The sequence below is a fragment of the Theropithecus gelada genome, chromosome 1, assembly GCF_003255815.1.
Source record: "Theropithecus gelada isolate Dixy chromosome 1, Tgel_1.0, whole genome shotgun sequence".
NCBI lineage: Eukaryota > Metazoa > Chordata > Mammalia > Primates > Cercopithecidae > Theropithecus > Theropithecus gelada.
Genome location: NC_037668.1, coordinates 89,054,464 through 89,076,259, shown reverse-complemented (window position 1 = coordinate 89,076,259; position 21,796 = coordinate 89,054,464). Strand labels below are relative to the sequence as shown.

The 21,796-nt window shown below is 38.2% G+C and overlaps 1 protein-coding gene across 3 annotated transcripts in view; it reads right to left on the bottom strand.

Moving 5' to 3' along the window:
* NFIA (nuclear factor I A) overlaps positions 1-21,796 on the bottom strand; it is a 407,486-nt gene that overhangs the window by 169,602 nt on the left and 216,088 nt on the right. For all 3 annotated transcript variants that reach the window (XM_025382541.1, XM_025382549.1, XM_025382530.1), the window contains one exon: positions 14,316-14,381. In XM_025382541.1, the coding sequence (XP_025238326.1) occupies positions 14,316-14,381 (66 nt within the window). The remainder of the gene's footprint in view (positions 1-14,315; positions 14,382-21,796) is intronic.

The following is a 21,796-nucleotide window of genomic DNA, read 5'->3' as shown; positions in this document are numbered from 1 at the left end:
CACTTTCCCTGGGGTAGGGGGACAGAACATACAATCAACACATTGAAAACCTAACAATACAAATTATTTGAGGTTATTACAGCTGCTGAGTACAAAACATTTCAAAGCACACCACTATCCGTTATCCCTCTTTATTCTCAAGGTTCTCCCAGGAAAGATGAAGCAGGAACTCACTTGCTATTGATCACGAACATGTGCCTCAACTTCCGAGCCTCAGTTTCCTCATCCTCTATGTCTTAGAATTATTACATCAAATTAACATATTCAAGCAATCTAAAGTTTATAGTACATAGTATTATTTGACCAGTCAATTTTCATGCCTCTCTTACGAATGCACAGAAAAAAACCCACAGAGATCAGAGCCCAAAATTCAAATGTTCTACACATTTACATGTGATTGAGCTAGGAAACTTTGTTAGAATCTTTTGTTTCAAAGTTATGATTTCCTAGTCAATTTACATAGAGAAGTACTACCTGAGTCTCCTACTCTGATCTGCTTTCCACATCAGCCTATCAATTCTGTTCAGATAGAACTGAATTCAACAATATCTGCTCAAAGAACAGTGGAAAGGGGTACATTAATGGAGATGACGGGTAGCACCTGCAACAACCAGTCTCAACTGGCTATTCCTAGCACCTGCTTTTCTCTTCTTTCCTCGTCTTCCCTAAGAGAAAGTTAAAGGCTATTAACCAGTGGTCTACAGCACAGGCTTCTGTATCTTCTCACCATTAAGGACAACTTGTAATCATTTCCTCTCGTAGGGCTAGCTTCTCAAAGTATTTAATTTACCATCTTTACTAAGTAATAGATAATTCATCACTCCCCCACCTTTCATTGAATGAATCCAAACTATAACTGCCGGAGTCTCTGTAAGTATGAGAACCCATGAGTTCACAAGCATAAAGACAGAAGCAAAAATCTTCAGCCAGTGCAGCTTTATCTAAGGGGAAAAATGCATAATTTCTTTTAAGATGTTTCCTCTGGCTCCCTTCAAGGACCACCAGTTGGTAACTACTCCTCCAGGATGCGCTAAGGTTTACTTGCATGCCTTCCATGATATTGTGTTGCAAATCCACTAGAACTGAAAGGACACAGACGTTCTGCACTGCTACTTTTAGAACTGGCTCAAGCTCGGACAACAAGGTGCTTCGTTTTCCTTCTTCCTATTGTTTACGATCTTACTTAGACTTCAAAGCTGTAATGATGCATTAAACTTCAGCTTTCAGTTTGGGCAGCGTTTGCAATTTTAAAAGAAGATAAACCTCTCTATGGAGTGAACATGATCTGTGAATGTGGGACCTGCTAGGAACCAGATATCCTAATGAACTTTGTCTTGCTCACTTGAAATGGAGAATTAACCAATTCTTTTAAATAATTCAGAAATCTAAAATGAAAGGAATGGGGCGCAAATTTCTATTGTACTGCACAAAAAATGGGGAATAAAAAGAAACATTTTATGTTTTCAATAAAACTACACTCCTACATCTTTTGCAAGTGAAACACTTTCAAATTTATTGGCAATCATAATTGTTTTATGCCATCTAACAAACATAATGGCATCTGGTATAAATACCTTGCAACTAACCTCATTTTATAGTCTCCACCTCCAGCAGAAAAATCAAATGAAAATTTAGTCTATTGCTTAAAAATATCTATTAAAGTACCATATACTCATAATACTTGAGACTGTAGAAAAAAAGAACAAAGAGTGTTCATAAAAAAATAAGAATGTAATTTTTCTATAAAAATGTTATTTTGTCAAACAACAACAACAACAATGAAAACTTAAAAAACAAGATGTCCCCTGGCACCTGGTTCATGTCTATGAGGCAATGAGGTGGATGAGAGAGAAGGTGAGCTACATTTTATTATCTATGATGGATTGCTGCAAGTGCTCTGCACTTTCCACATATCTACATCCAGACATATAATCCACACAGAAACAGTCCTGTTAGTTCTGAGGACATAGTTAAGCCTGTGGGTGCCTGAACAAGGCTGAGGCAGATACCTGGGAAGATGAGATAAGAAATAAAGGAAGAGATGACGATCCCAGATGAGAGCAAAACAAGAGGAAGGAAAAGGAACTAACATTGTTTGTGCTCAGAACAAAACAGCAACGAAAACACATTTCCTGGGAAGGTGATGACATCGCACCTTATACATAAGAAAATAAAAGTCTAAGAGTTTAAATAACTTGTTCAAATTTATACAGTCAATACATTATAGAACCAGAGTTTGAATTCCATTCTTTCTCTAATACAATGTCATGGTTAAGCAGTTAAGACTCTGGACTTACAGTGAGTTTGAATACCCTTATGCCTTCTTGACTGTGGGCAAGCTACTTAAATTCTTTGTGTCTCAGTTTCCTAATCTGTAAAATGGGCACACTAATAGCACCTATCTCCATAAGATGATATAAGATCATGAATATAGAACTCAGCACAGTGCATGGCTCTGGTGGTCATGAGTAAAAATGGGCCACCTTGATCACCTGTTGGAAGGAACATGGTTGCCTAGCAGGGCTGCTCCTCTGAATTCACCACCACATTTGCTTAAAGGCCACACTTCCTCCAGGCTGTTTCCAGCCAACAACTGAGGGGGAGGATACCAACATAGACCCATTCCTATAAAACACAGAATTCTTCCAACGGGGGACTGAAGCTCAGAGACTCTCCATTGGCATGGCCAAAACTTACTTAGAAGCTTACTCCAGGCACAGTGGCTCACACCTGTGATCCCAGCACTTTAAGAGGTTGAGGCAGGTGGATCTCTTGAGCCCAGGAGTTTGAACCCAGCCTGGGCAACATAGTGAGACCCTTGTCTCTACTAAAAATACAAAAAATTAGCTGGGCTTGGTAGTGTGTGCCTGTAGTCTCAGTTATTTGTTAGGCTGAGGTGGGAGCATCACCTGAGTCTGGGAGGTTGAGGCTGCAATGAGCCGTGATCATGCCACTGCACTCCAGCCTAGGCAATGGGAGTGAGAGCTCTGGCATTCTTCCAACCCAATCCCTCATTCTTCCCTCCTCCTTTCCCACCTGTCAGAATTGTACTGCAGCCTAAAGGTTCTCTCAACCTATTCTTGCTCTGTCCCCCTTTATATTTTATAGATATTGCCCCAATAAATCTCTTGCACATCTAATCCTATCAGGACATATTATTCTTGGAGGACCCAAACTAACATAATGGCACACAGAAAGTCCACAATGAATGTGAGCTACTATTATGATTATTATCATCAAAAATAATTATTTTTGTTATTATCTGCCTCTAAGCCCAATACAGTTTAACTCTATTTCAAAAATTGTTTTCTTTGAATCTGTGAACATTACTCTTTTTTTAAAAGTAGGAGGATTCAAAGGTTATACTATATTTCTTTAACATGTTCAAACAAGATTTGTCATACCTAGCAAAGTTGTCCCAATTACAAATGAAAACATATACATTTATCATTCCATATTGCACATAAAAGATATGGCCCCTTCTATTTTCAAGTTTATCAGAAATGCCATTTCTCTACTTCACCTTTGAATGTGCGAATTCCAAATGCTCTATTATTTGACTGATTTCCTGTTTTCATCATCTTTCATGAGTAAATGGTCTGTCAGTGACTGGATGTATGTGCTCACATAGTGTCCCAGTGGCTAACTCTATTAATATACGACTAATTAAACTTATACACTCACTTTCATGGGCTGAGTGGCTCTCAACTATTATATTGTACCTATTGACTGTGCCTCACAAGTGGTTTATTGTTCCAAGAAAACTACTGGGCTAGGTACCAGCAGATGCGGGAGGAATGGAATTTAAGCAGCCAAGTCACTAGAACTTTGTAGTACTCTTCCCAGATTTCATTTTCAGTGGGTGAAATTCCAGTGGTTTGGCCTTTTGTGATCAGTGAAATCATCGCAGACTAATCAAACCTTCTCATACACTGCTGTTACTATTGCCTATGTAACCTCCACAGGAGTATGTGGAGAATTACAACTGCTTGCCAGATAAAATACAAAACTTGGTCTAGATAAACAATGAATACTTTGTTTGTATATTTCATGCAATACTAAAAAATTATTCATTGTTTATCTGAAATTCAAATTTAACTTGGCATCTTGGTTTTTTTCTTCTTGCGGGGGTGGAGGGGTATGGGTGACAGAATCTTGGAGGGTTGTGGTGACAGAGTCTTGCTCTGTTGCCCAGGCTGGGGTACAGTGGTGCAATCTCGGCTTCCTGCAACCTCCTCCTCCTGGTTTCAAGCTATTCTCCTGCCTCGGCTTCCCGAGTAGCTGGGATTACAGGTACGCACCACTACGCTCAGCTAATTTTTGTATTTTTAGTAGCGATGGGGTTTTGCCATGTTGCCCAGGCTGGTCTCAAACTCGTGGCCACAATTGATCTACCTGCCTCGGCCTCCCAAAGTGCTGGGATTACAGGCGTGAGCCACCATTGTGCTACATCTGGCAACTACTAAGGAACAATATCCACCTTCATGGTGAATATATGTGAGACATGGGGGTTATAATCTAATGGGGTCACAAGAGCAGGGTTAAGCTGAAACTCCACAGATTTAGACCTCCCTTTTGAAAAATAATTGTTTACACAATTGGGTACGTGAAACCAAATATTATTCCATGCAAGTAACTTGGCTTTTAGTAATACATGCATGAGGGAAAACCTTTGGAGGTACTAAAAGATATTGCCATGACAAATCAAAGAGTCTCATTCCTTAACAATGCTATGAATTAGGCCTTTGTGTACAACTCCACACTAAACTCTGTCTACTTTGCTTCCCATTGAAAACTCAGTATCTAGAACAGTGACTATCACAGTGTAGGGGCTCAGGACATATCTACTGTATTGAGAAATGAATGGACTCATATGTGCATTCTTCCAGAGGATGGGTTTTCAAGGATGTGCCGTATCTTTTCCCTGGTTTACAAGATCCAATATGATTTGCCTTCCTGCTACTCATCTCCAACTATTCTCTCCCTTGTTTGTACTCTTCAAGCCACACCAACCCCCTTAGTGTTCTTCCAGCATGTCTCAGGGCTGTTATATTTAACGTTCCCTCTTATTAGAATAAAAGTCCCTAATATCTGCATAATTCACTTCTTTGACTTCATTAGGACTTAACTCAATGTCAACACATCAGAAAGACCTTCCTTTACCACCCTTTATAAGACAGTACCCATAACCTCCCTTCTTTAATCCCTTATATTGCCTTATTTTGTTTTATAATGTTTGATGCCACTCGGCATGTGACATGTGTATTAACCAGTTGACTGTCTCCTTCCCCAAGAAGGTAAGCTCAATTAAGAGCAGGATTTTCTGTTTTGCTCAGTGTGATGCCCAGAACATGCCTGATTCTTAGAGTGTTGAATGAATGAATGAACAAATGGTATCTTTTCCCTTTTACTAGACTGTCAGGTTCTCAAGAGCAGGATGTCTGCTCTATCTCTGTACTCCCTTAACATATGCAAATATGCAATAGCTAGCACAAATATATCCAGCAATACCTTTTTTTTTTTTTTTTTGAGACAGAGTCTTGCTCTGTCGCCCAGGCTGGAGTGCAGTGGCGCGATCTTGGCTCACTGCAAGCCCCACCTCCTGGGTTCACGCCATTCTCTTGCCTCAGCCTCCCGAGTAGCTGGGACTACAGGCGCCCACCACCATGCCCAGCTAATTTTTTTGTATTTTTTTTTTTTTTAGTAGAGACAGGGTTTCACCACGTTAGCCAAGATGGTCTCAATCTCCTGACCTGGTGATCTGCCTGCCTCAGCCTCCCAAAGTGTTGGGATTACAGGTGTGAGCCATCGCACCCGGCCTATCCAGAAATTCTTAAGAACAATCTGTTAAATTACTTATGAGAAAACTGAGGTACAAGTCTTTAAGTGACTTGGACAACTGATTTTCCCTTAACAGATGCTCAGTGTCAGGCTTTTAATGGCAAGTCTCTTTTGTTAATTTGACCTGTTCAGAAGCTGTGATTTGCCTTCTTCTTGTTCATCTCTGAGTTTACAAGTGCTACTGGCTGAGAAGCTCTCTGGTTGTAAAATACCTACAGAGATCTAAGCAAACACTGACTTTCTTTCGTGGAGAGATTGTTGGAAAGCTATTCCTATTTTGCTGAGCCCTGCCACAATATCCTTACATTTCTCTTTTTGGATATTCACCATATGATGCCTGTGGATAAGCCATATGAGACTCCCTGGTTCCCTTTGGGTTAAAATCAACCAAGTATAGAAATTCACAACTGAGATGGGGCAGAGTAATCTGCAGCAAATAGTACCCCCTCCCCTCCATCCCTATTTGAGATATCCCAGTAGATTTCCTTAACGACAAACTAATGCCAGGGGGAAAAGAGTTGCCCGGAGCTCTGTAAAACCTGAAGAAGAGAAAAAGAATGAGGAAGCTGCAGGGAGAAAAGGTGCCAAAAATCCTTGTGGCCACATGAATTTTTTCTAGCAGGCAACTAATCAATCTGGATTAGTGACTCCAAATCCCCAAATACATTATTTATATTACATTCAGTTTACTAATATTATCCACACATAGGTAATTCCTTCCAAAAAATAATGACAGGCTGAAAAACAACAAATTCACATTCCCATTTAAAATCAGAAGTGACCCTATTATTTGTGGCATGGAAAGCTCATACCCAATTCCTGACCCCAGCTCGCCCCCCTGATCTTTCACCACACTGGTTTTTAATTGATGGGGAGGTATGGAAAGTGGACATTAGAAGTGGTCCTTCTAAGGATATCTCTGTCAAAGGGTCCTGTCACACTAGTTCCAGGCTTAGATCACAGGGAAAACAGAGCAATGGCAGATGGAGCTGTAGCCAAACACCAGGTGCACCTTCTACCGCACTGTGATTTGATGACGGCTTCTCATTTGATTTCCTTTTTGAGCCCAATTCAGATACTGCATAAATTGTATTGCTTCATATTTTCATATTTTTAGAATCTAGATCTATGTATATATTTACACAATTCCAGACACATTCTAAATACACACGTTAAAATGCTTTTCTACTTGGAATGTTACATTCACTGGGCACTCCTGGGTCTCTCCTGGGACAAGAGTCACAGGCACAAATGAATTTGAGGACCAGAAAGAAATCCCTTTATTTTTCTTCTTTCCTGTGTAACTCTTTGTGTGTGAAGGGTTGGAGGTGGGGGGAGCAGGGAGGGGAAGATGTCTGAAACAGACCACCCAGTCAGTCCATTTTAGAACTTGAAAATCAGGGGAATAGGATCTAAAACATTTCCTATTTTGGCTACTAGCCAACTAACCTAAAGTCTGTTCAGCTAGTTATTCTCTGCGTGTAGACAATAAAACACCCATAATGTGTGAGGATAAGACTACTTTAAAATGGCTACAAATCTCCCCCCACACCCCCCATTTTTCAGTTGAAAAGGCGCCTTAAGTACACTGGATCCTGTGGCTTAAGCTCTGCAGCTTCCAGTGCGTCATGCACTTGGGGAAGCCCCCAGCCTAGGATGGCACCTCATCTTTCACAGAGCAAGACTCAGGAATTTCCTTTGTCTGGAGGCATTTCTAAGGAGCGTTTGCAAACAATGATGGGTCACACCTGCTAACCATACTTAAGAAAGCAAAATTCACCTAGTTTCAGACTGAAATTTCAGATGAAACCAAATTCTAGTTCCCTAGTCTCTTAAAGAAAAGAGACTAGCTCCATTGCATTGCTGAAAATTCATCAGTCAGAATTTAATTATACAGATCTGGAAACCAGAAGGCATTTAGGTTTTAATGTCTCCCTGAGTTGGGACCTTTACATATTTTAGAATATTGATCATAACTGTTATTGCTGCTATTTTGGTGGTCACTCTACTGTGTCTGTCCCTGCGGGGTTTTTTGAAAGAACACTGCAGAGAAGAACTGTTGCTAGGTAATTGTAAAAGAAAGTCATGCAAATTATGAAATATTGATAAATTGCATTTACAAGTCAATGGTGCTAGAATGCTCCTTCTTTCCCAGTAAAACACAAACTGTAAGGTTGCATTGCCTCCAAAATTTTTTAAATCACCCAACTAAATGACACATTAATCAAAACAGTTCCTAAAACAAGCAGTCCATTCAGCAGTGACCATTTTTGCAGTTTTGAATTATCAATTTTATTTTGCCTTCTCACTAGATATAAATATTGCAATATAACATTGTAATATATCTACTATACATGTGAGGAGGTAGTAAAAACAATTTAAAACATTAAACAAGAAGGCCCACAATTTTTAAAGAGAATAATGTCAGATAAAAAATGTTTATCAGAAAGAGAAAAAGAAATTTATAGGTTTCTTTTCTCAGCCCCAAATTACAAAGTAAATCCTACACATAAATCTTTTTTTTTTTTGAGATGGAGTCTCGTTCTGTCACCCAGGATGGAGTGCAGTGGTGCGATCTCAGCTCACTGCAACCTCTGCCTCCTGGGTTCAAACGATTCTCCTGCCTTAGCCTCCTGAGTAGCTGGGATTACAGGAATCTGCCACCACGCCCAGTTAATTTTTTGTTTTTCTTTTTTGTATTTTTAGTAGGGAATGGGTTTTACCATGTTGGCCAGGCTGGTCTTGAACTCCTTACCTCAAGCGATCCACCCGCCTTGGCCTCCCAAAGTGCTAAGATTACAGGTGTAAGCCACTGTGGCCGGCCCTACACATAAATCTTAAGTCAGGAAGTCAGTAGCATTAAAACTTATTTCATAAACATTAAAAATTCAATGAGTTAAATAATAATGCATGAAATACCAACAATTGTGGATGAAAAGAAGTACATTCCTTGTTCACCTAGCAATATTTAACAATGACACTTCTTTTAACAATTCAGGATGCGAACGACACAAATGAAGATGGTGAACATGAAAGCTAGATTCTACCAATACTCCAGGGTAATTTTCAAATTGGCAGGTAGAGCTGGAAATTTTCAAAATCTGGGGCAAGCATCATGATTAATGGGCTTCCACTGATTGCAAAGACCCATCTGAGGGTTGATGCCACCAACATATGTGCAACTACCAGATAAATGAGGAGGAACAAACATGATTAAACCTAAATGAAATCATCTAAATACCAACTCTGATTTCTTGTTATAAATATCACATTTTAAAAACCACTAAGATAAAGTTATTACTAGCAGGCTGTGCAGGTGATGAGAAATAGCAAATAGAAGGGAAAAATAACCAGGTGAAGATAGCCTTTCTTTCTGGCAAGGGAGTCCCACATTTTCTTTTTTTAGTTAAAGGTGCTTTCACGGATAACAGTGAGAGCCAGTGGGGGTGTGTTTTCAGAGTGCCAACGTTGGCCAATACTGTTGCCTCAGACACTGACTCAGTGCAGCCCTACAGAAGCGTGCCTTGAATTAAATAAGAATGCTATCACATGAGCTTTACCCTCATTAATGACTGACCTGATGCACCACAGAATGCAAGCTTGGAGGACCGTTCACAGGCCCTGTACATATCAGGCAGGCACTTCAAATGCTCTGTCCCATAAATATGTTTAAAGTAACCAGAGTATATCAGGGGAGTTCACAAAGGTTGTTTAAATAGATGTTCTAAGTCAAAAGTACAACAAATGAGGCTTAAAACCTTCAGGAGCTCTGGAAAATCCAGATTCAGTGATATACCAAAGGATTAAATGATACCAATCAGAGCTGGGAACTTTGTCTGAACTGCATTCCCTATGGTAATCAAGCATCATGCATAAACTGAAATGGTGATATTTCAAACATCTGATCACACCTGCTCATTGAAGTGGGGGTGGGGGCGGGCAGGAAGTGGAGAGGGACAACTTGATGTCCTATTCCCATTAGTACCGAGCCCTCAGTTTTGGTTTCCTAGACCTACTAGTTACATCTGTTAATCTCTGTCCATGTGTCTGAGCATAGCCTTCCCCCATACCCAAATTAGGTTTTCAGCTTCCCCAGAGCGTTTTGTTTTGTTTTTTTTTCTTAAAATCTCTAGGTAAATCAACAGTGAACAGATACTCCAAAAATATTTGGAAGTAATGACAATATATTCATCTACTTAGGAATTTTATTCATTAAGCAAATAAGTACTAGGTACCCACTAAGTTCAAGGCACAGATCTAGGTACTGTGAAGGATCTTTTTAAAAAGGAATTTGTCATAAATCCTACCCTTAATCAGCTTATAGTTTTTAATAAGCCAGATTCTATTTGGTTTGTGCCAAGGAAAAACTCAGCTAAAATTAAAGACATCTAGGAGGAGTCTCTTCTTTCCAGAATCACCTTCTTGAGCACTCATTCTGAAGGTTCCAGCAACTCTGAATCCTTTTTGCAATTCCCTGGTTCTCAAACTCATGGGAGATGAACAGATTGTCAGGATGAAACAAAATGGGAAAACAGACGTGGCACCATGGGGATTGTGGGGATTTGGGAAACCTATGTCTGACATTTCAGAGCAGGGTAAGTACCCACAAAAGATGTCTCTAAAAGTATTGGTATATTTCTGACGCCATCCCCTTCCACTCGAAGGCTCCCAGCTTTGGACCTCTTGAATATACGTACTCGTTGTAAACATGACAAGCTTTAACTGGAAGGTAGTAATGATAACCTTCCTTTGAGTCCTTACTGTGAACCAGGCAGAATGCTATTTTGTATGCATATTCTCAGTTTAACACTCATGAGATACGTCCTTTTAGTATTTCTTTTCTTTTCTTTTTTTGAGATGGAGTCCTGCTCTGTCCCCCAGGCTGGATGAAGTGGCACCATCTTGGCTCACTGCAACTTCTGCTGCCTGGATTCAAGACAGTCTCTTGCCTCAGCCTCCCGAGTAGTGGGATTACAGGCATGTGCCACTATGCCTGGCTAATTTTTGTATTTTTAGTAGAGATAGGCACCATGTTGGCCACGCTGGTTTCGAACTCCTGACCTCAAGTGATCCACCCACCTCGACCTCCCAGAGTACTGGGATTACAGGTGTAAGCCATTGCACCTGGCCTCCTTTTGGTATTTCTATTTTATTGGTAAGAAAGCTGAGATTGGCATGTACCTTACTCAGTCGCTCAGCTATTACTTAATTTGAACTCAGGTCTGTTTGACTCCAGAAGCAGAGTTTTTACCCATTATACTATACCAATTTTGAGTTTCAGAGACTCTGATATTTTATCTCTGGGCTTCAGATAATTCCTTCAAAATTCCCATCTAATGCTCTAATTGGGCAAAGATTTGTTTTCTTTTACAGTTGAGTCTTAAGGGAGTACAAGAAAAGAAAGCAAAAATTCCACAGAAAAAAACAGACTAGTTGGCCAGGGAAGAAACAGCTGCATCCACTTTAGGTAAAGTTACATGGCCCAGTTTACGATTTGGGATGAAACAGTGTATTACCATTTGTCTGTTCATTCTCCATGGTTTAGTAGGGAAATACCATTCGTTTCCCATTACCTTTCTCAAGAACTAGGGTAAAAAAAAAAACTATTTTCCTTCCCATATATACAAACATACACACACACACACACACACACACACATACATCTATGTGAAGTCACGAGTTCCCATTTTATTTGAAGAATCAAGTCTGTTACATCTTCCAAAATGTCTTAGAGCTTTGTTGATACACCTATGAGAGTTCCCTCTTTCAAAACAAAAACAAAACACACAAGAACCTCTCAGGAATTCATCTTCATATCCTGAGGTAATGAAGAAGAGGAAACATTCTCTTGATCAACGCAACACCAGAGAGTGGAACCTTATCTAATGCGTGTAAATACCAAGCCCTGAATCTTCATTTATTCCTTTTGGGATTAGATGTCTTTAAGGAAGAGAGGAAAATCATTTTTCCTCCACGAACTTCATCTGAGACTGACAAGAGGCAGCAAATTTAGTAGGCTGATAATTCTTCAACTAGGGCTAAGATAAACCAGCTTCTACTACTTTTTCTTTGAAACAAATAGAAAACTGAAAGACAGGAATTTATTACTTTATCTCCTCGATATTAATACTTTCTTTCTTTGAACTCACATGATTTCCCCAAAATGACAGTGTAAATCCTGAGGTAGCATCAAGTGATCTGAGGTTAAAAGTGAACTTGGCTAGTATCTCTCTGCCTTTGGCCGAAAAATCCAGGCTCAATCCTGGTTGCTTTCTGGAATGGGAAACACACAATATTGGGATTGCAGGCAGCTCCAGAAAGGCATGCCAGGCCTCTCATGCTCTCAATTTATATTTGCATGTGAACAGCTTGTTGGCCATTTTATGAAGACAGATGAATCGCAGGCATGCTAGAGGGGCGGCCAGACCTAAATACGCGAACTACACACCCGTACAGTCCACACATTTTTGAAGATGAAAATAAAATTATACTTCTGGAGACATCTTTAGGGAGATTATGCACAAATACAATATGTAGAAAAAAGTGAAACTTTGAAAGCATCACCTGCGAGTCAAGTGGAAAATAAAGAATGAAACTAGTCTATAAATACCACTCTTTAAAATGTCAACAAAAAATAAGATGTAGCGTATATGACACTAAAAACAAACCTCCAGAGTTCTCTTTTTTTTTTTTACTGCCTGCTTTAAAAAGACAACTTTGATAAAGAAAATATCACCAAAATACCAGGATGAGGAGAGGAATTGCCAGGCAGTCCCTATTTAATGCTAGAAGCCAGCAATGTAATCAAATTTCTCATGGGTAGGAAATGAAACATATTCGGAAAAATGAGTGATAGGATATCTAATGTGGTAATCTTGATCCTTCACCCCACAATACCAACATAATTCCGTTTACCTATCTTTTCCAAAGATTGGATGGAGATCAACATGGAACAATGTACAGAATAACAAAAGGAAGAGACTCAAGCAATGGGGTCATTCAAAGTGGGTGAAAAACAAAGTATGGTAGAATTATATTGACAAGAAAAATAATAAAAGTCATAATGAACCACAGCTGACATTTTTAAAGCATAAACTCTATCAAAGATACTATGATGAGCATATTACACATATTATCTTACTTAACTCTTCCACAAGCAGGTAATATTATTACCCTGTTTTAGAGGAATAAATCTGAGAGGTTAAATAACCTATTCAGTATCACACAGGTAAGAAGAAATAGCAGAGGCAGGTCACAGCCTGAGCTTCCCCCGGCAACCCGGAGATGGAGTCCTGCTCTGTTGCCCAGAGCTGGAGTGCAATGGCGCAATCTCGGCTCACTGCAACCTCCGCCTCCCAGGTTCAAGCAATTCTCCTGCCTAAGCCTCCCAAGTAGCTGGGATTACAGGCATGTGCCACCACGCACGGCTAATTTTTCTATTTTTAGTAGAGACAGTGCTTCACCATGTTGGCCAGGCTGGTCTTGAACTCCTGACCTTGTGATCTGCCCAGTTCAGCCTCCCAAAGTGCTGGGATTACAGGTGTGAGCCACCACACCCAGCCCACAGCCTGAGCTTTTAATCACAGTGGCATATTCTCCCCACAGGCCCTTCAAGGTAAAGCATTCCACCAGAGTCCTCAGTGCTATCAGCAAAGAAGAAGATTTTTGAATTTTATGAGATGGTGTCTGTGAAAGTATCTAATACAATGTTTGGTATACTAGGTACTGCTAGTTCATGTCTCTGCTTTTATTGAAACTGATAGTTTTATTCAATATAAAATTCCAACCCATGATAATCTTTTTCATACTTGTGCCTGTCACAAGTTCCACATTTTACCAGATACTATGATATTCACATATAATGTGTGTTCTATTTTAATAAAGCATCTGCAACAGAAAATTTAGATATTTATGCAGCTGTGGAATTTAATGCTGTCCTGTATCCTCACTATTTTATTTTAGACAATTTAAAGTAGAAAAATCCTTCAAAGCATAGATTTTTTTTTCTTTTCTTATAGGAATTGGCAAGGTGTTGAGCTCGCAAAAGGCTTAACTGCTTGTGAATGAATGATCTTAAATCACTAGTGAAGATGATCACAGGGCATTTGCCACATTAAAGAACTAAAATGAAATGAAAAAGCTATGACTCCTCACTTAACGCTATTTAAAAAAATCTGATTTGGTAAATTAACCCCACTTCTCATGGTTTAATTGGGTAATCAACTTTCTTGGGAATTCAGGTTCTCATGGGCACCCTAATAGTGTTTCGGGCCAGGGGTCCTGAGGCTGCTGGGGTGATCCACAGAACAAGAAGTTGCCCTGTTAAAAGTAATCTACTTAAGTTTTTCCGAGTCTCTGGAGTTGCTCCTACCGTGGGCTACTTATAGGGTAGGCCCCCAAATCCTCGCACTTAGTCGGCCTGCTGGCTGCTGTGGACTCTGAAAGCAGCAGCTAGAGTCCCAAGCTAAACTTACCATTTTCTGGCTGGTCCTTAATGTCAGCGTCACTTGGCTGGCTGGGACTTTCAGATTGACTTGAATCTGAAAAACATAAAAATACAGCCAACAATTACAGGGTCTGCAAGGGAAAGTGGATCAGAGGTGCCAGACTTTCTCAAAAGGTTCAACCTATAAACTAAGAATGGGAAATGACATGAGGCATGAAATGACATGAGACATGAAAAAAAGAAAGGACGGAAAGAGAAAAGAAAGACAGGGAAACGCAGCAGCAACCCGTGCCTTTAGAGAGGACGCTCCGGTTTGCGGACACCTACAGTGGCACTGGCTTTTGCCAGATCACAACTTGAAGCTCTTCAGCAACCATTCTCTTAGACCATTTCCAAACTGCTCTTCTCCACTATTTATACACTCGAGTCTGATAAAGACTTCATCCTTCATTACACACATCTGAAGCTTGATTCAGAACATAATAAAGTGTCAAAACATATTTTGAAGCTGGTATATAAAAGCAACCCAAACAACAGTAACAAGTTCTGTTGATATTTAGCTCTACATTCCAGCAACAGACTACGCAGACTAACACCATTAAATACTAGAGTCCTAATATTCCATCACATTTTCTTGAAATAACTGCTTAACTCAAAGAAGTCTTTCCGAAGGTACAAGTTTCCCCTACTTTATAAGAATTATTTTTTTCTTGTACTGATGCATTTGGGAGAGCCTACAAGGATGTGTTTGCAAAAACAGATTTTTGTACACCTTTATAGAATTAAACATTTTTTAATTTAAAAAATATAATCATACTTTCAAACTAAAAAAGGAATTCGATTAACTTAATTTCTAAATGAAATAATTAAAAATCAAAGTAACTTAATTTTTAAATTAGATAAAAATTAACTTAGATCAAAAGAATTTCACAAAATTAGAAACAAGCATATTTATGGTACATTTTTGGGGGAGAGGAGAGAAAAAACAGGCAAAATGTTTCAAGTGGCAAGTTTTTGATATAAAAAGAAAGTGTTGTCTGAGACTTGAAGTCGTTTACAACATTGTTTAATAGCAAACAAAAAAATGTTTTTCAACAAAATCTCTGTATCTGTGGAGAGCTTGAATCCTAACTTCACCTTGACTTCACAGGTTTAGAATTAGTTGTCTGAAATTTGACCACATTTCTGCAAGTTTAATGTAAGGTCAAAAGGTCATGATACTTAACTGTGATTAAACAGAAAATATTACTTCTATAGCAACTGAGTTATAGCATCACCGTTTTCTTTCTTGGAGATGCTGCAGAAAGAAGTGGCACTACTAGTGACCTTAGGTCTAGAAATGCTAATTTATTACTTTAAAAGATTCCCTGCTTTTAAGCAAACGAAGATTTTAATTATAAGTGCTATAGTGAAAAGATCTATTTTTAAATTTTCAGATAATCTTAACCTGGTGACTACAGCAAAAATTCTATGTTGATTTAAAGGTTTAAATAACAGAAGATGCTAAAAAGTGAATTTTTATTTGAGTCTGGCAAAGTGACAGCTTTTATCGTTCTGTAACAATTGCCGCAGAGAAGACACAAACAAAATGTATTACTACATGCCAAAAACCTTTAGAGAAATCCTTCAGAATAAACTACAAAAATACAAAACCTGGACTAAAAATCAGAAATGCAAACAAATTTACATTGATCCATATTTAAATTTTTAACTACATAAATTAATATTATGGATATAACAAACAATTTAAAAATACAGCATAACTACCTTCTTTTTCTTCTAGGGAACAAGCCTATAATTTTACCATTAGAAATTACACATTAAATATTTTGAGTAGTAATTCAGTATGTTTTAGGAGAAAGACATACCTCCATTGTTTTTGATCTGGACAATCCTAAACCATTAATTTCTATAACTAAAATGAAAGCAAAATATCTAATTTTGTTTTAGGGAAAATTAAAATTCTTGATCATGTCCTGAAACAGATACATAAAATTCAGCCAAACATAACATTTTCTTTGGAATAATACTAGCAAACATACATCTCTATCCATGTACTACTTCTACGTATAATATCTTTATAATAATCACTTCTCTATGAATAAATGGAAAATAGTTTTATCTCAATTATTAGATATACAATAGCCAATTACACTTCTGATATTTATCCATTAATATTAAGGCAAAAAGGGATAAGGAAAGATGCTAAATTTTTTTTTAATATATAATCTGAAAGTGGACTTCTTTCTTCTTTTCACTTTTTGTTTATATTTGGTTTGCCACCTACCTTTACAGAAATATAGCATAATAGAAAACATGAACAGCAATAAAAGATGAATATTAGGTATGTTGAAAGAAAGTTTAAAATTCCAAGCCACAGAAAAATAAGCAAACCAACAGCAAAAGAGTGAGTGGCAAGAAAATGCTCAGAGTTGGTCTGCAAGGGGCCGCGGCGTTCTCGTGAAAGCTCAGATACAAACACTGGAGAAGGCATCTAGCCAAACTGAAAACGGAATTTATTTTTTCTAGTTTTATTCCAAAGCTGGGGACACTGCTATCCATCTGAGGACTGCATACTAAAATGCACCATCCTGCGAGGTAAGGGGCAGGCAAAGCCAAACATCTACATGAAAATGTACATGATCTCAAAACTTCAATAATTATTTTCTACCCTGGGCAGTTCAATACCATTTTCTTTTTCAGCCAAGGAGGAGGAAAACTACCCAGTCTTAGTGCTATTCTCTGCTGAGGATGCATGGACACTCTTTCTGGTATTGCAAAATGTCACTGATGCTGTTAAGTGTGGAGCCAACCAGGTGACCAGAATTACAAATTAATTTCTACCCATGCATAATTGATACAAATGAAAGATCTCTTTCTCAAACATTTGCATTAAAACACTATCAAGAAGGTTAACAATTAATTTACTTTTCTCCTTTATATACTCCATAGACACCTGTCAGAAGCCAAGGTAACTGTGTCTTACTCTTTTGGACAAATACCACGTGGTTGATCGATTTCTACCACCTTAAATAATTAGGAACCTAAGAAAACAAACCCAACTGCATAGAACTGGATGTTCTTCTTGTATCCGAGTCTCCCATACCAGTGAGTTTCTCTTGCTTACTGGTTGAAAGCCAGAAGATTTGTATATTACAATGAAGAGAGTATTTACTCACACTGTGTTTAAAGGATGGGGTTGGAAATGCTCTTATAAGGAAGTACATTAGGGTTATCAATTTTTTTTTCCTATCTAAGGATTTGCTTTTTGTTTAAGGAAACTTAGACTTCAACCTAACCTTGAAAAGCAATGTTTCTTTGGGTTTTTAAAAAATTTATGAGCAGAAATTTAAACCTAAAATAGACAGGGTTTGCATGTGCGAGGCTAGGTTAAGAACTCTTAATTGAACTGGTAGCCATCCATCTATGCAGTTTTATGGCGCCTACAACTATATTGCCGGAGTACTCAGACAAAGATAGTTCACTGTCAACGTAATCACTAGGGAAAGGAATAAAATAAATCCTAATGCCTACATATTAGTCTCTGCTTCCAAACGCTTGTACAGTGCAAGAACGGAAATCTTGTACTGGATTTGCTACATGTATACATATACGGCTCCTCAAACCTCAGGTCTACTCCTCTTCAGAATGAAACTTCAGTACTCCTTTGGGGAAGGTGAGGAATGACAAAAGCATGTTAGTATGGTAAAATGGATGAGGCAAAAATATAAATATCCCTTCCATGTATTTTATGTTCTTTAGGCAAGAAACAAAGATAGAATATTGCTAAATCTTCCCTTTCACCTAGAATTAAACATTTTGTCCTCTCCAGTCCTTCTTTCATTGCAAACGTATCTCTTACAGTGTGATTAATATTATGCTGTAGTAAGGTCTGTTTAAACCATCTCCTGAGAATGTCAGCTTCTAAAGAAGAGTTCCTTCCTACTCTTCTCTTATCCCCGGTACTTTCCACAGGGTGCCTGGCCCAGCCAAGGAGTTCAATAACTGCTGAACTGAAGAGATGAATTTTCAATTGTTGTTCGGCTTTCTAATACTAAACCACTGTCAGTGACTGAAAAATATACTAAGCTTACACCTGAAAGGGGAGTGGGACTTCTAAGATGAGAAAGGAGGGCAAAAAGTCCTTTATCTCTGCTTGATGCCTTGCTTCTTGAGACCTGGCAAGGGAATATAAGGCATATCCCTCTGGTTTGTGAGTGGTTTGGAAATCGTACACAGTGTTTAGAAATTGCAGGCAATCATCTCCTATGATCTACTGGCCCACGCAGCACAGAGGCTGAGATGAAGGCCATATCTGACACATAGGAGGCCCTCCAGAAATGTATACAGGTTAAAATGATGAATGATGGAGGAATATTTCACACATTTAAAAATTACAAAGATTAAGAGAAACCCACCATATTCTGGTGTCTGTAGACTACCTCAAAATCCTCACAACTGCTGTTGTAAGTTGCTTGATAAAGGAAAAGCAGACACACTGGTGAGGAACCCTTCCCACCCTAAAACAAACCAACGTCATTCCTGGTCCATCAACATGACAGCAACCAAAGTCTATGGACCATAAAGGCATAAATTCTGGCTCCACTAGAAAAATAATATAGCCTAAATTTCAGCCTCCCTACATGCATAATGATTTGGCTAAAGATGAAGTCTGAAGAGCCTTTGTTAGAATTTTATGTCCAGTTTTAAATCTCCCAAATTAAAAGACGGTATGAAGAAACCAGAAGGCGTACAAACCCAAAAATATTAGTGAAAGAAATAAAGTGAAAATTCCACTCTCATGAGCTAGAGTTGCTTGTAGTATAAAAACTAAAAGACAAAGACAGAAGTGAATACTTTCCTGCAAATAAATGAAGAGTTAGGAACATTTCTGAGGTAAAAGAAAGTAAGGACTAAGGGTGATTACACTCTGAGTGTAATAAGTGGTTATCCTCTACAATTTTGGACCTTAAAGATGTTCAAAATTTAGATAAATTTTAGTTTCTTAGGGTTTGGAAAGATAAGTACTCTGCAAAAGAGTCAGGCCAAATAATTCAATTTTTGACATCTATAAGGTTATAATAGAAAAATAATTCTGTTCTTATGAGTAACATAATTATTAAAATTACTCTATTTTGATCAGTCAGTACCATAAGTTTATTACATTAACGAAATCCAGAAAATCAAATAGCTATAATAGTCACATTTTGCTTATTAGTCTCACAGCTGCAGTTACAAAAGAAGTGATTATTGCAATACTTTATAATATTTAGGAAAATTATCTATTTTTTCCAGTATGACCGTGACCTTAAAGACTGAAGTGTGAGGAAAATATTTGAAAAACCTTATTTGAGAATGTATAATGTCAGCACACAGGTGTACATATGTATATACAACTTGTAGCTTAAGGGTAAACATTGATGAATACAACACCATCAGCTAAATATAATATTATCCATCACGGTCTGGTTAAGAACAAACAGAAATCTGTAACACCATTACTAAATCTGGACCACCAAAAATATGCAATTATTATTAGCATTTCCAGAGAATGAATAAAATCTTCTAAGCTCAGTGAATAACCAAACTAATATTTAAGGTCAAGTAATGTACACAACTGTGGCCCGCTTAATGAAAAATTAACATACAATAACCTAGTTCCCAAAACAGATAAATTATGAGGTGAGTCATACCATAAGTTTTCTTCAGCTTTAAAAATGGAAACACTCTGTGGTTCTTTAAGTGGGAAATCTTATCATTACTGGATTTTAAATACAAAATTTGATCTTTATAACTTTCCCAGCAAGCTAGAATTGAGTGTTTGTCTAGATATATGTACATGGTAACTGTAGTAATTAATGTATGCAGAGTGAGTCCTTTATCGAAGGGAGATGGGGAGCTGTGGCGGGGTGCAGGGGAACTCCTAGCTCCAGAAGGACCAGGCTAGTTTGCACACATTGGTCCTCATCTCCTCTATTCCTGATTCGGACAGGGAGCAAGGTCTGTGTTGCTGCAGCCGCCACTTGGAAGGGTTCCCTCCACCAGACCACCCTGGGGGCTGCCAGCTGCTCTGGAGATCCACCCCCTTAGTCATTCCCCTGTACTGCACTGTCAAGGCCTACTTAAGATTGTTACATAATCTAGGTTACTACCATTTTCTTTCTCAAAACTTTTCTTTTTGTAATGCCTTTCTGGCCATGAGTTTGTGATATATTAAATTTACAGAAATTCAATTTTTCTGGTATTTCATTAATGTTGGTATTCCAGGGCCCATCTGTTTAGTCGGTACTGTGTACGATGATAAGACTGTTTAAGTTGAAGAGTGAGTCAACTGCCTTATCACCTACTCATCAATGTGTTATTTTTCTACATGCACAAGGAGGTTGCAGAATGATACACAGTTCTAACACGTTGAGAAAAAAAATGAAATGGCATAACTATTGTTGTGTTATGACAGTGAGAGGAGGATCATTTCTAAGCTTTAAAAATGACAAATTCAGTCACTCTGAAAGTAATGACAAAATGACTCAATCATTAAACCTTCAATCTTCACATGAGGCTGAATTTCAAGTAATGATCAGCTTTCTCAGTGATGTTATAAACGAAGTCAATGGTAAGAAGCTGGTGATTATAAAAGATAGGCAAACACGATACTTTGACTAAGTTTACAACTTCTCACATTTTCTTTGACAAGACCCTTTGACTAAACCAAACTAAAATGTCTAGGTAATCATTTTGAATTTTGTTTTCCCCGTAAGAGGTGCTGTGTTCACAGCAGTGCCTGCTGATTAATTCAGAACTCAAGTTATTGAGTCTACCGGATCACCTACCCACTCCCATGTAAACAAAGACCTGCTTAAAAAGCCATCCCTGCAACATTACTGCATAGCAGAATTGTGCTTAATTTCCCCGTTTAGTCACTTTTTTCACAATCAAAATTAATCATAACCCTAGGTTCTTGGAGTTCTTCAACAGAATGATATATACTTGAAGATTACTCATACGGCGATCTATACCACTTAATGTAGAAAATTTCCCTGCATTCGTTCCTACTATAAAATACATGCTTCAAATGAAAACGAAGCCTAACTGACTTATAATCTACATGCATTATTTTCATGTACCTGGATGTCTGTACAAAATTTTATTGAAATAATAAAATGCCCTCTATCAAGTAAAAACATGCTATTTAAGTCCAGGTAGCACCTTAAAGTACTGATTTTCTTGCATTCCTATTCCACCACTGAAAGGAGTATGAAATGGTAAAAAGATGGTGTCGTAAAAACCTCAGCTATATCCTTTAACTGTGCTGGATCTCAGTTTCTTCATCTGTAAAATGGAGACACTACTGATCATTTTGCCTAACTACGTAACAGGATGTTGTGTGGCTCAAACAAAATAATGCAAGAAAACCTGGTTTTGAAACTCATAAAGGCCCCCCAAAAGGTACATTTACCTCTGTCATACAATCTTTACATCCCAACAAGTTTTGTGTTTCTTTGTAAAAAT